Raw genomic sequence first — 16,642 nt, 5'->3', positions numbered from 1 at the left:
GCCGACAGAAAAAGACACAGGCATTTAGAGGAAGCATCTGCCTGACATTTGATTGATTTTCTTCTCTATTTTTCTTCTTCTGACCTGAAGAACAGACAGACATCCAAGGAGTCTGGGGTTGCTGAGGTAACTGTAATCACTCTTAATTCAGCATCAGGGAAAATGAGGGGATAAAGGTGGATTGGCAGCAGTTTAGCAGGCTAATGTGGGAGTTGTAGAGGGCAAAACAATAAATATGTGACACCGGGGAAAACGAGTTGAGTGTGTTTCCCTGTTGAGCGACTCTGCAAGAGGGAAGCCAGAATGATAAGGATGAAGACAGAAAGGCTTTACATAAATACATTTCTTTTCTCAATCCCGCAGGATTTAAAAGCTCCTCCTCTCTCTTCCCCACTTCTCCTCCTTCTCTGCCGGCAGATAATAATCCTTTCATCGACTGTTGGTGAGGGCTGGTGTTTGCCCAAAAAGCCTCTTTCTACTTCGTCAAGCTTTTCCACTCTTTTAAAAATTGCACCATGCTGAGAAGGGAGTGAAGATATTATTAATGCATTCCCCTATTTGCCCCCTCTCCACCTCCCTACCTGTATCTTCATGTAACTTCACTTTTTCCCTTTTGCTCCTACCCTCTTCACTTACCTCTCACTGTTACGAATATCATTAATGAGCAGGCAAGCAGATAGGGGAGTGTGACGTGCGATGCTAATTAATGAGTTTGCTTAGTTTTCTGTGTCGCTTTACTCAACCTCATAGCGGCTCAAACATACACAGATGTACACACGCTCTCCCAGGCTGTCTTCTCACGTTTCATGACTGGAGATGCATGGGAATAAATAGCATCAATAAGATGTGTGGCGAAAGCAGCTAGAAAAAAAGCACCACCACCTTCCAATCAAGCCGGCCTCCTTATAGTATACTCCTCTCTCACACACACAGAGAAAAACACACACACACTCTCACATGTGCGCTGGTCCGTAATTTTCCGCCACACTCTGTTCCCAACCAATGAGAGGCCAGAAAAGGGCTTCTCAGAACGTGAGGGGGAGGAGACAGAGTGCTGCCGGCTGATTGACAGCGCCCTACAGGTGGAGAGAAGAACGGAGAGGAAGAGAAAGGGGAGAAGACAACATAGAGAGAGGAAAGAGAAGCGGTGAGTTAGGAGGAGGAGGAGAAGAGAAGCAGCGGCAGTCAGACTTCCACGAACACACACACCTAAACACACACTCACTCACAGTGCTCTGTGCCTCCCGTCCTACCTTGAGAGCTCGTTTCCCCTGGCAGACAAGTCGACTAATACTACCATCACTATCATCACCTCCACCTCCTCAGCTGCACCAAGATGAGCCAGTGCAGGAAAAGGTGCAAGAGGCAGCTCACCAAGGTGGCTCGCTATTTCTATCGCTTCCTCATGGGAACGCTCACCCAAGGTAGGCATCCAAAAACTTCCACTTCCACACCCGGAGGTTTGCTGCTGGGTCTGCTGAGCGCAGCAGCCAGGTGGAGATGGTCTAAAGTTAAAGTTTGCTGTGTTTATAGCAGAGGTGCTGATGTGTGTTTTGAGATCTTTGCAAATAGGTCACTAGTCTCTGTGTGTGGCTCAGATCTTTTTTTTTTACAAAAGAGTAAATGCACTCCTCAGTGGCATAAATCCTAAACATGACTATTTAAAAGCATGTCAGTGAACCTGCAGGGTTTGAATGTGTATATAATACATCTAAGTGTTTTTTTCCTCTCTAGACAGCAAGATCATGCAGAGCTTAGACCCTTACGATGGTTCCTCTGCAATGATGTGTACTGTATATATGGTCCTGTGAGCATACATTGTTTAAGCTTGTTCAATTCAAACACATAATAATAGAATCAATAATGAATTCACAGCGAGAATTAGAAAGCTGCTGGCTTTGAATGAACTCACTCTTCCCTTCTTTCGATCTGCTTTTTCAATCCCTGCTTCCCTCCGTCCTGCCTTCACAGTTCTGTCCTTCTGTCTCCTCCTGTTCACTCTCTAGCAGTCAAACAGATTGCTCTCTGGAAGCATGTGGCATTCCACCTCTATTGAGAAACTCTCAGTGGAAGAAAGACACACACTGCCTTTTACCCAGCCCTTCATCCACCTCTGAGCTAAGCCATCCCCATCCTCCTTCCCTCTCTAGCTTCCTCTGCACAGTTACACAGAACTTTACAATGCTAATTTGAGGAGCGAGATTAGAATAAAATTATGTAAGCGCAGTCAAGTTCTTTTCGTCATACTGAGAAGGTCCTATTTCTTTAGCATCCACATACTCTTTGTCCTCCTGGGCTTAGTGCTGGCTAAAGAGTGTCCTTTCCAGAAATCATCCTTTATAATGTTGCCTATTGACAGCCTGCCGCTAAGCTTTACACACATTTTCCTTTTTTTCTCGCGAGTGATATTGAGCAGCAGCTCACATTGCCTTGGGGAAAACACAACAGAGTAGGGTGGTTCTATTGAATCCCAGCAGATGATCCTGAAGGTGGAGGTAAAGCTGTGTTTAGATGACCTTGTCAATAGAGCAGTGTGTGAATGCTAATTTGACATCAGGGTTGCTCATCTCCACCTCTGGTTTTTCTCCTCGTTATCTCTTCAGACTTTGACAACTGCAGAGCTTCATGTTCGTGATCTGAATGCAGCCGCTTATCATGCGTGGAGAAAGCGCAGACATATAAATGCACATGTTGTAACCCATGTGTGAGTGTGTGTTCATCACAACAAAAACACTCTGCTGGAAATGACACTATACCAAATATTTGTGCTGATAAAGATTTTGAGGGATGCTTCCCAATAAACACTCTGAGGTTTAATAATTGCTGTATAAATGTCTATGCAAAAGATTACATCATCAGAAAAAAAAAGCTTGAAAATAAAGCTTGTGCCAGTATCTGCAATGTTACCTGGTTGTTAAATGGTTGTCTGCTTGACGTCCTCTGATGGAGGCTGAAATATTATAGTAAAAGTTTCTGTAGTGGCCATTAATTATACTGTTTGCGCCTTTGAGTTTGCACAAACAAGCTTGGGGATGAATGGCACAGATATTGCTGGGAAATAGAAAAGCATTGACAGATGGACTAACACGCTGGTGATTTTGATGTTTTCTTGGGATGTGTTGACGACAAGAAAAAAAAAGTCACTGCTAAAGTAATTAAAGTAATTAGCAACAAAGCACTACAGCACAGGCACTACATAAAACTTTGTATTGTTCCAGCAGTCATGCACAAACATTCACTTTTTGTTGCTAAAATTAAACTCATAAGACACAACGTTAAAGGAGACTACCACCAGAGTTTATAAAAAAGGAAATTACTACATGGACCAAAATACAATTTAGGGGCAATGGTCAGAAAAACAAAGCCATCATGGGCTCAAGCAGCAAAAGTGGTAACCATTCCAAGCCCATACCCACATTCCCTTCCCATGTGTAAAAAGATAATTAGGCTCATACACTACCCTCATAGACACACTAGGGCTTTGCAGAGTGGTGTGACAATGTTTGAAGGAATGAAACAAATCTCGTTTAAGTGCTTACCTTTTTCCATATACATCCTTGTTATGAAAAGGTTGGAATAATTGTACTCATTGATATTCATACCTTGTCCGGACATAGACATGTGTTTGGTGCATGCACCCCGAAACAGGCACAAGCAGAAACAGAGCAACTTTAGGAAATGATGCAGTTTGACAGTCTGCTGGCAAAAGAAGCTACTAACTATTTAACCAGCTAACTAGCTACTGCAGTGTCAAAGCACATTCGCTCCCATCTATGAAGTATTTATTAAAATCGGTGTGTGTGTGTGTGTGTGTGTGTGTGTGTGTGTGTGTGCGTGTGTGTGCATACACATCCTTAAGTTTACTCAGAATGGAGTTACCATGACTACCGGCTCCTGCGTGTCTGTTCCAATGGGAGAGAGAGAGAGAGAAAAAGAGAGATGTCTGCTTCATTGCAGTGGGAGCCAGAAAGGGCTGAACTGTATAATGGCTGTGCTACATTGGGATTTCATCAAGGCCATTCATAGTTTGGTATTTGGGCATTGTAGCATTTTTGGCTGTGCCAAGGTGCTGAGGGACACGCCATTTAAGTCAGGCATGGAGAGACAGATTTTGCACTGCCATCAAACTGTGTATGAACCTAGCAGCGATTTAACTTATGCAGAAAAGGACTGATGACATTAAGAAAGACACTGGTTAATAGGTGTTTTTATTCCACCTCAGTGAATAAGTTTGCTGGACCATGTTTGGAAAAACTCTAATTTTTTTATGTGCTCATACCCTCACTGGCAGCACACAGCATGTTTCTGAAAAGACTCATGTGTCTATAATTAGTTCTGTCAATTAATCACAGTCCTGCGCCTCTTCAACCACAGGCCTACACAAGGGTCAGGATGCTGATTGTGTGTTGTTAGCCCTTGCTGGTGTATGCATTAGTGATGACAGTCATTTTTAATCACCCTCCATTTTAAGTCCACGTTGCCCACTAATTATCTTGTTTCATTAGCTTCTCCAAGGTAAACAAGGCCATTCTAGTGTGTGTGTATGCGTCCGTGTGTTTCTGTGTGTCCTTTTCTCCTCTTCTTCCCTAGAGCTTTGTTTGTGTTCCTTTATCTAATAGTGGGACAAGGTCTGTTTAGTGCAATTAACATGTTTTAAATACTATCCAACCTGTTTGCACCACCTAATAAAAATGCATACATTAAGGAATCCCATTCACATGATTTTTTTCTTGTAAAGTGGGGAAATACCTCCAACATGCACAAACATTTGACCGCACAGCATGCAGTTAATTTGCATAATTGTAATGTCTTTGATATGCTGCTTAGACATGGGGGTGACTCCAAAAGCAGAGCCAATGAGAACCCAATGAGAATTCATAAGAGAGTCAAAAAGGAAACAAATCAATAAGTGACATCGATCATGGAATCAGAATCCTGTTTATCATCAACCTAAAGATTCTTATAGACAAGAAGATGGCCTGAGATGGCCTTCAAATTCAACTGGATCACTATGTGACTGAGATTTTACATTATGTTTTCCAACAAGCCAAATCCACAGAGGTGTCACCATACAACCCACATTATCCAAAGTACAGCTTTCCAACCTTTTATTGTCCCATAGGATAGCCCCGGAGGTCTCAAGTTAAGGAGTACCCACACAATGTCATTGTGTTTATTACATGACAGGAATGCACAGTTCTGGAGGTTCCTGGCAGTTCGCTCAAGATTAGAGACCAGTCACTAACCCCCTCTTAACCACCAGTTGCTAGGGAAAATTGCATATTCTGCAACCAGCTGGCAGGTTGCTGGAGATTTTTGGCAGTTGCTAGCAAGAAGTTGAGGTATGCATGTAGGTACCAAAACACCTACAGGCAAATTGATTTGGTCATTAGCAGGTTGCTGCAGTTGTCATTAATTTACATGGAAGACTTGTCTGCAAATCTAACTTTTATGTAAGATCATTTAATTAAATTTACTCTCTGGATGGTATGATGCAACTCAGAAAGGGAGACCATTGGCCTACAAAAGTTTGGCATTACACTTTTTTATGTTTCACTACAACTTGAAGAGGAAATCGCTAGTGTTTCCAGATAAGTCCGTGTCTTCCATGCAACCTATAGGAGATCACGGCAATCTGCTTACAACTAAAACAATCACAAGGAGGCTTGGGTGCAGAGGTTACCAGCAGGCCACCGAATACTCTCTAGATCTGTGCAACTGTTTCACATAATACCTGCAAAGACTAGAGAGCTGCATTCACTACAGCTTGGTGTACAGTTTAGTAAAATTAATATACGATGTAGAATACAAAGATAAGGCAAATGTGTTGGTTTGTGAAGAAGTAGTGAGTAGCTAGAGATGACAAGAAAATACTGTGTACAGTGGTGTACTGTGTGACAGAATCCCTGTGTGATGGCCATTTAGAGTGAAGAAGAAAATCCTTAAGCCTTCAATTATTTTGTCATTTGTACCAATAGCTGTCTGCTCTCTAAAATAAGAAAAAAACTCTTTAGATCTATTGCCTTGTGTCCAGATCTATTGCCTGATCAATAGCTCACTGATCACACTGTTAAACAACCTACTTTGTCTTAGTTATCAGTGTATTTTCAGCTTGTTTACAGGAATACATTCAATTGTAGCTGAAGGCATTGTTTTTCTGTTTCAGCTAAACAACAAATTTGTTCCCATCAAATTAAAAAATGACTTCTTGCCCACTAACAGCTTTACTCCACAGTAACTGTACACAAACACAATGTTTTGACTTGTAAATTGCCTGAGGTTGTAATAAACAGCCTTAAATCAATATTTCATGTCTGAAGATTAATGTGTTTGGTGCGCTGAGGAGCAACACATACCTCACCTTGCTGCAAATTAATTCTCTTAAGGTGATCAAGATCATACGCGTGCAAACACCAGTTTCCTGTAACTTATTAATGTCATACACTGCATTCTCCACCACTGCACCTTTCTTACTACAGGAGACTTTCACAAGGACTTCCTGTGCATCCTGTGCAATGAATGTGACCAAGAACTAGTCACATTCATTTCCTTTTCCAGAGTATGAGTCATTTGTTAGGGGCTCTGACATTTTTCCAAATGAAACTTGGTGTTAATCTTCCTTGAAAAGCCATTACAACTTTGTACTGTCTAATTAATAACGTCTGATTTTCTTCCTCTACGTGCCACTTCCGCCTTTTTTGTCTTGCAGGGGCATGCATAGTTCTACGCCAAGAGAACGTGCATAAATATGCATGCCTAGAGAAACACACACACACACGTTTCTTTACACTCTGTTTTTCAGCTCTCATACCTTGAAGCTGATTCTCTTTGCAACCCACTTGTGGCCATGACCAAAGAGATTTTGTTATCAACCTTTCACTTATGAATAAAATATGCTCGGTGTGAGCTTTGGCATTGCTTCATGTGTATTTGTGTGCATGCAATGGTGCTGAATTTCAATGCACTCTTTATTTTATTATAAAAACTTTAATACTGTTATTCTGGTAGCAGGCCATGTGCTTGCAGTTGCACGGGCTGACTTGTTTGCAGCCACTATAGCCAGTAGTCAACACTTAAATGCTTAAGAGTCATAACTGCTCAGCATGTTGATTAGATGAGAAGTATGTGAGTTTTTGGTTTGAATTTGTACCTTATACGTTTAACACCATCCCTCTTGTCTTTGAAAAATGTCGCTACACTCGTGTCCATCACTTTCCCCAACTTTTGATAAAAAATTGACACAGTGTGTCACTTTTAGACATAATAAATAACACCATGGGGTCCCTATGATGGCAAATTATGACACGTGCTTATAGGGAGTTTAGCGTTGCTATATTTATGTGTATGTAGAGCATTAAGTCATATTACAGTGTGTGGTAATGGCACTCACAGTGGGAAGGGAATTGCTCATTACTACAAGTATATCTTACTCCAAGCTAAAGTCCCCTGTTTGTGTGCTTAACTGTGGGGTGAAGAAGACCCTCTGCCAGGCAGAGCATGGTCGTGCCTCATATAATAGGAAATACGAAAACGCGGCAGGAAGTAGTGCTTAAGCATCAGATCTCAGAAGACATAACTTGTGGGGCAGAAACAAAGAGATGTATCCAGACCCTGACAAGATTTTGTCCCACTTCATTTAGGGTATTACTATTTTACTCACTGCTGTGCATGGTGTGAGAAGTGTTTTTGTCATTTGACTGGAAAAAAAAGGTTTGTAAGAAAGTGAGATGAAAAAAAGATAGACAGTGACAAAAATCATAAGGGGTAAATAGAAAATTTAAAAAAAAGAAAGAACATATTCTATCACATCTCAGCAATCGCACCCGTTTTAAGATCAGGCTCGTTTTGTCGCCAGACGTGAAAATTCTCACTTGCTTGTGCTGATTATTCGCTTCTGTTTCTGTCTGCTGTTGACACCTCCTGACTTGCAGATTCAGGAAGGAGATTAAACGGTGGCCTAAAAATAAACTCCTTGTGGAAGTTCAAGGTCAAAACATGTGCAGAAAAAAAAGTTCCCTTTTGAGTAGCTATATTTAAAAATTACATTTCTGTTTTACACGTGCTGCCAATTATATGCACATGCAGTGGCATTCCAGATCAAGTTATTAAAGGAAAAGCGACAGTTGGTTTGTAGTTATTTGTGCTCTCTGTGCATGCCGAATAATCCCTCTGTGTATCTGTTGCTTGCTTCCTTATCCTTTGTTTTTACTGGCACCCGTCCCTCTGTTTTAGCCCTAATCTGCTCCATGCTGTTCACATTTCGCTCCGTCAAACGTTGATTAAGTCAGTGCTCTCACTTGCTCTGCCTGTCAGGTGATGTACCATCTGCATTTCTCTCCTCGATATCCACTCCCAGCATAATTCAGAGTAGGTTATGAGTTTTCTCACCTCTGATCAGCTCTCCAACTTTCTCTTGTGATTTGACTGTAAAGACGAGAAGCAGGAACTGACATGTGATTAAATTTCAGTTTTTGCCCTAAGCTAATGCACTGTTTCTTAATTGGACGGTACGGTCTATAAGGCTGCCCCTGTCATCCCTCATCTCTGTGAGGAAGACTATTATCTGGTGCAGCGTGGCCTGTTGATCTTCAGCTTCTTGTAGATCAGTGTGCCGCACCAGTGGGGATTTTAGGTGTTAGCCGTGTCTCTCTCAATCCTTCACTTTTTGTGTAGTAAGAGCTGTCTCTGCATGTGTCCTCTCACGAGCTCGCTTTTTGCCTCGCCCTCAACCTCTCCTCCACTTATCCCATCCACCACTTTTTCCCCCTCATGAGGAAGGTGTGAAACATCACCTTCATCCATCATGTGTATACACACACACACACCTCACATGTGCTAAAAATAAACCGCTATTAGTAGCAGTCTGAGTGAGGGGTGATGAGAGTGAGGGGGGGGGTTAACTAGAAGTAACTGTTGGAGAAAGGAGAAAAGGAAAATTCAATACAGTGTGGAGGCAAAAAGAGGAGGAACTGTAGGAAAAGGCTTTTTTATTTTTAATCCTCTTTTATAAAAAAAAACTTGGACTAGAGTTTATTTAATAACAGAACCAACAATGTATTTTAAATCATCTTCTCAGATGTTCACAATTCATTCTTCATCTAGAGTTTATGCGTTCGGTTTTGCACTGCTTGTTAAAGAAAAAGAACAACAAAAGATGGATGTATGTGGCTGCAAGAAGGAAATAGATGGCTTAGGAGGTCAGTGGACATCAAAGGAGGGAGTTATGTGTCGAGCAACGCATTGATCAGCTTTCCTAGCAGGGCAGCCTTTGATACACTGCCCATGACCCCCAAACCTTCATCAGTAGTATGGCACAGGATGGTAGTATGGCAAGTCTGCGAACAGTCCAGATCACCAGTGCCAATTTCTATCACAGCCTGGATGTAGGCCTGCAACTAATCACTTCAGGTGGTGACATGACAAAGTGCTCAAAAACTGGCAGAAGTAGTTAAAGAAAGAGACAGCCAGTGATAAGTGGGAGTCAGCAGCAGTTCCAGTTCCTGTGGAGAGAGGCAGAGGTGGCATGTATGAGCAGCAAGATTAGAAAGTAGTTTTTGCCTTTATGGCTAATGGACATTGAGGCTATTTTAGGCTCGTTAATGGCTATTTAATGTAATAAACACTTACATTGTTGCTGCATTTAGTTATGTTCTGTGGTATTTGATACTTGAATGTACAGATTTTGTTGCTAATAGGCTGAGGCATACATTACTGTAATAAATTATCCATTATGAATGTATATCAAGCTCACAGGGGCCCTACTGTGCTCAGTGATGCATAACAAAATGTGTTTCTGCATTACACAAATATGGCTAAGATGCTTCTGTGAACCAAAAGTACATTTTGTCACATATGGCATATTTGGATGGGACGGAGAGATGCTCTCTTATAATCAAGGTAAAACAGGAATCAATCATTTGTATTTATTTACTTCCCTCAATGTATTTTTTCAATCCTGCTCAGCACAAAATTGTGTCTGTATTATCTCTGGGCAACCCAAACATCTTGTATAAATTGTGTTTTTGTCCTTCAGTGTGTCCCTTATCTCTAACTCTTGTGTTTCCTCTGGTTTCTGTCTTCCCGTGGTGTAGGCTGTCCAATGATGACAACAATTATACATGACTGTGTAGTTTGTAGTGAACTTTAATGCAGAGCAGAGTAGTTTCTGGGAAGTTGTGTCTTATTTTCAGACATTAATATGAGGAGCGTTGTTTTACATCTATACCAAAAAACTATGAGCATTTTGGAAGTTTAGTGAAACTCATGATGTCAAATGATTTTGACACTCATATAGAAAGTCAGTGCTGTTTATCGAGATTAGATCGTTGGATTTATGAGCATTTAAAGGTACACTGGCTTGTATTTGTGATAGAGTGACAGATTGTGTTGTTGAGCCTCAGTGTAACCCCCCAGGGAAATCCCATGACACCCTTTACTGCACTTAAATCTCAGCAATAACAGAAAATACCATCTTTAGGAGAACATTAATAATTTTTAAAAAAAAGCGCTTAAATTTAACTGTGACACTATGATACACTGAAATGCACACAGAGCTTAGTGTAACAAAGGTTTCAGCAGGTAACAGAGAATTAGACTGAACGTATGGTCACAGTATGGCCATTTGTCCTATTTTTAATAGAAAACAGCTGTTTTTGTCAACAGCCATGCTGGCCAGGACAGAAGGGAGGTCAGCAGAGGGTGGAGTAGTTCAAAACTCGCAGTGTTAAAGTGAATGGAAATATTCACATTGGAAATTAATAATTCATTACATTATTTAGTAATGTTCGTTATTCTCCAAGGAAAAAAGAAAAGAATGAAGTCTAAATGATGCTTAGTAGTAGTTATCTGTTCCAATATTAAGCAGGGACACTTTTCATGTTACTCTGCTTCCTCCCATGGGATTGATGAATAGACACAGTGTAAATAAATGAAGCAAAAAGCTACAGACGTGGCTTCACACATAACGACTTGATACATGAAGGCCTGATTTGGAATTCAGATCATTTAATTTACACCTTAATGACTTGTTCTCACTTTTTCAGTTTTCAGGAGAAATTTTTAGGAGTATTTTGATAAATAATTAATTTTCTAATCAGCTCTTTGCAGCCAGTCCCTCAGTCATTAAAGGCTAACTAACTCAATGAAAGTGTATTTCCCACCCCTCGTTGACAACTTCCCTTGGCAGGTGGATAAATTTACTGCTAACTATAGCTATCAGAGCAGTGGATAAATCTAAGCTAACTATAGCTATTAAATGCCTCGGGGATCTCTCAGCTTCACTCCCACTGCTGCATGCACATGTACGCTGGATTCTTTACCTTTAGGACAGCGTTATTTCTTGAGGTTAAATTGAATGCTTTCACTGCAGGCTTGCTAAACATACAAAGAAGAGCACCTCAAGTAACCAATAGATTATTATAGTAGTATGTACAGAAGTATCCACCTGAACATTTGTGTTATTCTTTCTTCAATATGCACATGAGCAAAGTATAATTAAAGTATCAATAAGGGCAGAATTTTGTGTTATTTTTATTAAAAGCGAAACCTGTTGTTGAAGTAAAATTTAAGTAAAACCAGGAACGTTTTTTAAGTTTGCTATTAACCTGTTGAATAGTAATAATATTATAAAATGCCTGGAAAAAAAGTATGAATACATATCACAAAACTGTTGTGATACAAAATCTAAGAGAACCAATATTCACCTTGAAGCAACCCAAAAATATGTTCATTGTAACATATAGCAAGATAAATCAAAGGGAATCTGAGCACAGGTACATTAATTGGCCTTTTTGCTTTTCTTTTTTTTTTTAATTATCAGTTGGATTTTGTAAATCATGTAAATTCTCTCCAAACACGTAATTTAAAGATAAGTAAACATGACAACTTTACCTCATCCACCAAAGAGGTGGCACCATAACAGCTTTGTGCACACATCAGTGAGCTTGGAAAGTGATGCCAGTAATAATAAGCAGTGTTGGTCAAGTTACTAGAAAAAAGTAATCAGTAACTAATTACTGATTACTTCACCCAAAAAGTAATCCCATTACTTTACCGATTACTTCTTTTCAAAAGTAATTAATTACTTAGTTACTTAGTTACTTTTATAAAACACGATTTACAACCTGAATAGGTGATAAAGCGATAGATCTTTCAGCCCAATTCTACTTTTTCTGCATAATCCATGTTGTGGATGTTTATTTAAATAAAGCGCGCAGACGAGCGGTGAGCGGTAGCTAACATTCTTTAATCCAAACACAAAGAACAGACAACCAAGCTTGTGGGGAGCCTACATGACCGCGGGGCAGACGGTCAGCAGAGTCTCCCTAAGTCTAACATGGCTCTCAGTTAAATACCTTCTTCGGGAACAAAAGGCAGTACACAGCTGTTTCACACCTTAAGGTTCACACAGGTGTGCCGCAGCGGTCAGTTGAAGAATCCGCGAGTTTCTCTGTGAAGTTCCCATTACGTCGTAGCGCACTCCCGGTGCTTGCTTGGAAGTTTAGGGTTTTTTTTTTCACTGTAAAAAGAAGTTTTCTTCCCACGCACAACGGGCACTAATGTTTTTGTCACTTTGTATGGAATCAAACTCAAAGTAAGGTCAGTACTTCCAAGCTTTAAACGCTGCATGCTCATACTCTCTCCCACACTCGATATATTATCCATTGTTGATCTGCACACAGCTGTTGTCACGAACGTCACACTCGCTTACGTCATTGTCATGAGACATTCTCGCAAAAAAATCACGGTTTTAGTAACGCAGTAACGCAGCGTTCCTACGGGAAAGTAACGGTAATCTAATTACTATTTTTGCAATAGTAATCCTTACTTTACTCGTTACTTGAAAAAAGTAATCGGATTACAAGTAACGCGTTACTGTCCATCTCTGATAATAAGTATTCAGTGGTGCTCAGTCTGTAAGGATGAATTTCAAAGTTGAAATGCATCTTTCTTTCATGTTATGTTAAATTTTGTTTTTGAGTCATTTAAAGGAATATTTAGTTGGATTTCTTCTATCCCTCCTGTAGCCAACCTTCTATTTCCCTCCTTTGTCTCTGTGTGACACTTTCTGTAATAGACAGCAGCCGCTGAGGACAAAGGGTGCACTTCAGGGCTATCCACCAGGGAGACTGGTGGTCAGAGGGACTAAAAGTCTGATGGACCCCAGCTGGGACAGAGCTGTCGCTTCCACTCAGCCATCCGGGCATGAGGAGGGTCGGTCTCAGACAGATACGACCTTGAGAGAGTGTGCTGCTGACCTCCAGTCGATATGACAGGGAGAGAGCGAGCAAGAGGCCGAGAAGGAGAGAGCGGATGGATGGGAAGAAAGAACTGGAGGTTGACTGAAATGGGGCAGATAGGAAAGGATTCATTTTGACAATAAGAGTGTGTTTGAGTGAAGTGATACGCAAGCTTAAAAGTTATAAATATTTTTGTGCACAAATCTTTCAAACATCATGTTTCTCTCGCTCTCTCCGTCTCTGCGCTTAGACTTTTTAAATTAATTTGTTCTAGCATCAGCCCATAATAATCAATTTCACAGCATGTCAGAGCACATTAACATTTAGTGTAATGCATGTTTACTCCCCAGCCTCGTCTGACTAGTGTAAAACAATCACAAACTGATGGTTGATTTATTGAGTTATATCACTGTCTTGATTTCCACCTTGATTAAAGAGTTACTTTTTTGTTAATTTAAAAAGCCTTAAGCATTTGTGACTCTTTTAGACAAATAAAGGTAGAAAGTAAAACTAAAAAAGCATTTTATAAATAACTAACAGACAAATAAATATATCACACCCCACTAAGAGACTTCCTCACCAGTCTTCTTGACTGACAGTGCTCAGTGTCCCTCTTCTTCTCTCTATCAGTGTAAATGTCTCACTTGCCTGTCATTTTCTCAAGTGGCACTTGTCTGTCATCTTTTAGCTCTGCATCAGTTTGATGTCTGTCAGTCAGTTCTCTGTGTGTGCGTGTCTGTGTGCTTGAGCCTGTGTGTGTAGGCGTGTCCCTGCATGGGTGCGTCGTTGTGCATTTGCATCTTTCTAGGTGGTCGTCTTATAGCTGGATATTTTCATGGTTCGGCATGGACATACTCCGATACAACTTTGCATAACTTTTGTCTGATCACATGCTGCACTCGCAGATGCTCAAGAATGAAGGAAAAAAACTGCAGAAAGTTCTTTTTTTAAGTTATTTTTACTTTCCTCCTGGAAATAATCGCCAGCGTAATTTTTAGCATCTCACTGCAGTGAATCAACATTCAGTATTTGCTCTGTCAGTATAAATAAAGGAAGACAGTGAAAAGTGGTTCATTTATTAAGTCCAATCATGTCTGGGACTCTTACACCCTTAGTGGTCGGCAGTACCATAAACTACACATTTTTTTTAATCTCATCATAAAACAAAATACTGCGAGTTCTCCCTCCTAAATGTATTCTTGGGCTTTGATTGTCTTCCATTGTTAAGGCTTAGTAGCACTGTGAAAACCAAACTCCTTCAAATAATTGTTATATGGAAGCAGACAAAACCCATCATGTGTTATTATATAGAGACATATAAAGAAGACACTTCCGAATGCTTATTCTTAAAGGGTCTTAAGACTTTTTATATGGTGGATCCCCTTTCTGACACAACCCCAAAGAGGTTGATGCGTGTTGGCCTGTTTTGTTTGCTGAAATGGTCCAACAATAAACTTGTTACACGATTTTATCCTAAACAGAGCGCCTCGGCCTCTGAGGCCTCTTTCATAGTGAGCCTGATGGGCACCTGTTGGATGTCTTAGCAACACTTCCTCTACTCCTTTTCTGAGTGAACAACCCAAAAGATATTTGTGTCTCTTCCCAGGATCAAACCACATACCTTTTACTTGTTTAGTCACTGTGGAAACTACTCTGTAAACACACAATGTCCTTAAAGGGTTAGTGAATAAATAAGTTATGGTGATATTAGAAGCTCCATTTGAAATAATAACATTTTGGTGCCTGCACATTTCAAAAAGTTTGGACAGAGGCAAAAATAAAAAAAAAATGTTGTTGAACAAGCAAACATGCTGCAAAGGTAGCGAAAGGAAAAAGTTATATAAAATATATATGTTCAACACGGGTTAAAACTGCAGTGCAGAGAAAAAAAATGAAGACAAGATCTAAAACAGCCACCGCTCATCTGTGTCCAGCCTGCAAAACTGCGTTGTGTTTAGTATGATCAAAAATTGAAATTCTACCATTAATGTGGAACAATATATAAAGAGTTTGGAGTGATATGCTGTCTTTGAGGTGATGTCTTATTCAGGAATTCCTTTCTGATTTTTAGCAAGACACAGCGAAAGCACAATCTGCACCAGCTGCACCAGCTTAACTTAAGTTCAGGTCAGACCTGTCACACGCGGAGAATTATATAATGAAAAATATGGCAAAGGAGAACTGTTCAGCGGATGAAATCCTGTATCAACAAAAATGGGAAGATGTCTCACTTTGAAGACTACAGCACTCGGTTTCCTCAGTTTCCAGACATCGATAAAAGAAGTGATGCAATGCAGTAGCAAACATGTCCCTGTCCAAACTTTTTGAAAAAGTGTATACTTTTAAAAAACTGTAAGCTTGTCTTTGTACAATTTCACTTTGATTTGCAGTTAATACAGGGACATTATTGTTCAATAAACACTGATTTAATTTATGCATGTAATACTTTGTTTTATTACTACAGTAAGCTCCTTTACAGTTTTTTATTAGCTGTAGTAACCTCAGTGTCACTTCCCTGCTCTCAGTCACAGTGATGCTTTCAGTCTGATCCTGATCTGTGTTCTGCTGCTTTTCCGTTGTTTTGTCTGCTCATCTGTCTGCGAGTCTGCATGATGTCAGTCTGACTCCATCTCCATTTCCTCTGATCCAGGCCTTTTGTGCGGCTGCATGTTTACACGCGCACACACTCACCGACACATATGGGTATGTGTGATCTCATCAGTTCCCACCTCCGGTTCTTCAAATCTGATTCTTCTCGGAGTTATTTATAGCTGTTGCGGCCCACTCCACCGTGTGCATCGCATCATGACCTGTGCTCCTACCTGGGGCAGCATGGCTTTATCAGGTGACTGTGTCTGTGTCCTCTCTGTAGTCAAGAGAAATACTTGATTACTCACTGTGTATTTCAAGGTTTTCAGTTGGAGTTATTTCATTTGTCTCATTCAGTGCCAGCACAAGTCATCTGAAGTGCTGCATTTTATGCTGTGTGGTACACGGAAGAATTTCCAGGTGTGCATTTCTAAAATGCTTAACTGATTAATGTGATAGCCAAAAAGACTACATTTTCTACAATTTTTTTCCACCTACATGCAAGTTTGTTCTTACTTTAAGTGCAGCATTACAGCAGTCCAATGAGTTGAATATATTTTCCACTAAAGGTTGAAGACAGATAATGGCCTCCCAGTAAGTTTTTAATGAAAGTAGCTGTAGAAAAAAAAAAGGTTATTTAAAAAACATAAACAGAAGATGCAGACATGAATTAAAATTTTTCTCCATGACACTAGAACACCTACTAATGTTCTCGCCTCCTATCTATTGGCATGAGACACGTGTGGCGGGTTTCTAACCACATATATAAAATGCTGTGTTCAAGCTTGTGTGGCAACAAGGTGGCTTTCACACAC

At 40.3% G+C, this 16,642-nt stretch overlaps 1 protein-coding gene across 2 annotated transcripts in view; it reads left to right on the top strand.

The window, feature by feature from the left end:
* LOC102785370 (A-type potassium channel modulatory protein KCNIP2) overlaps positions 1-16,642 on the top strand; it is a 110,939-nt gene that overhangs the window by 57,597 nt on the left and 36,700 nt on the right. The window contains exon 1 of one of the 2 annotated variants that reach the window (XM_006807953.3): positions 1,216-1,424. The exons of the other annotated variant lie outside the window; for it this stretch is intronic. Within the exon in view, the coding sequence (XP_006808016.1) occupies positions 1,337-1,424 (88 nt within the window). The 5' untranslated portion in view covers positions 1,216-1,336. Of the gene's footprint in view, positions 1-1,215; positions 1,425-16,642 lie in introns of those variants that run through there. 2 annotated transcript variants of the gene reach the window in all.

This window comes from Neolamprologus brichardi, chromosome 13, assembly GCF_056152115.1.
Source record: "Neolamprologus brichardi isolate AB-2024 chromosome 13, ASM5615211v1, whole genome shotgun sequence".
NCBI lineage: Eukaryota > Metazoa > Chordata > Actinopteri > Cichliformes > Cichlidae > Neolamprologus > Neolamprologus brichardi.
The sequence above is the reverse complement of the archived record's forward strand: the minus strand, read 5'-3'. Positions and strand labels throughout refer to the sequence as shown.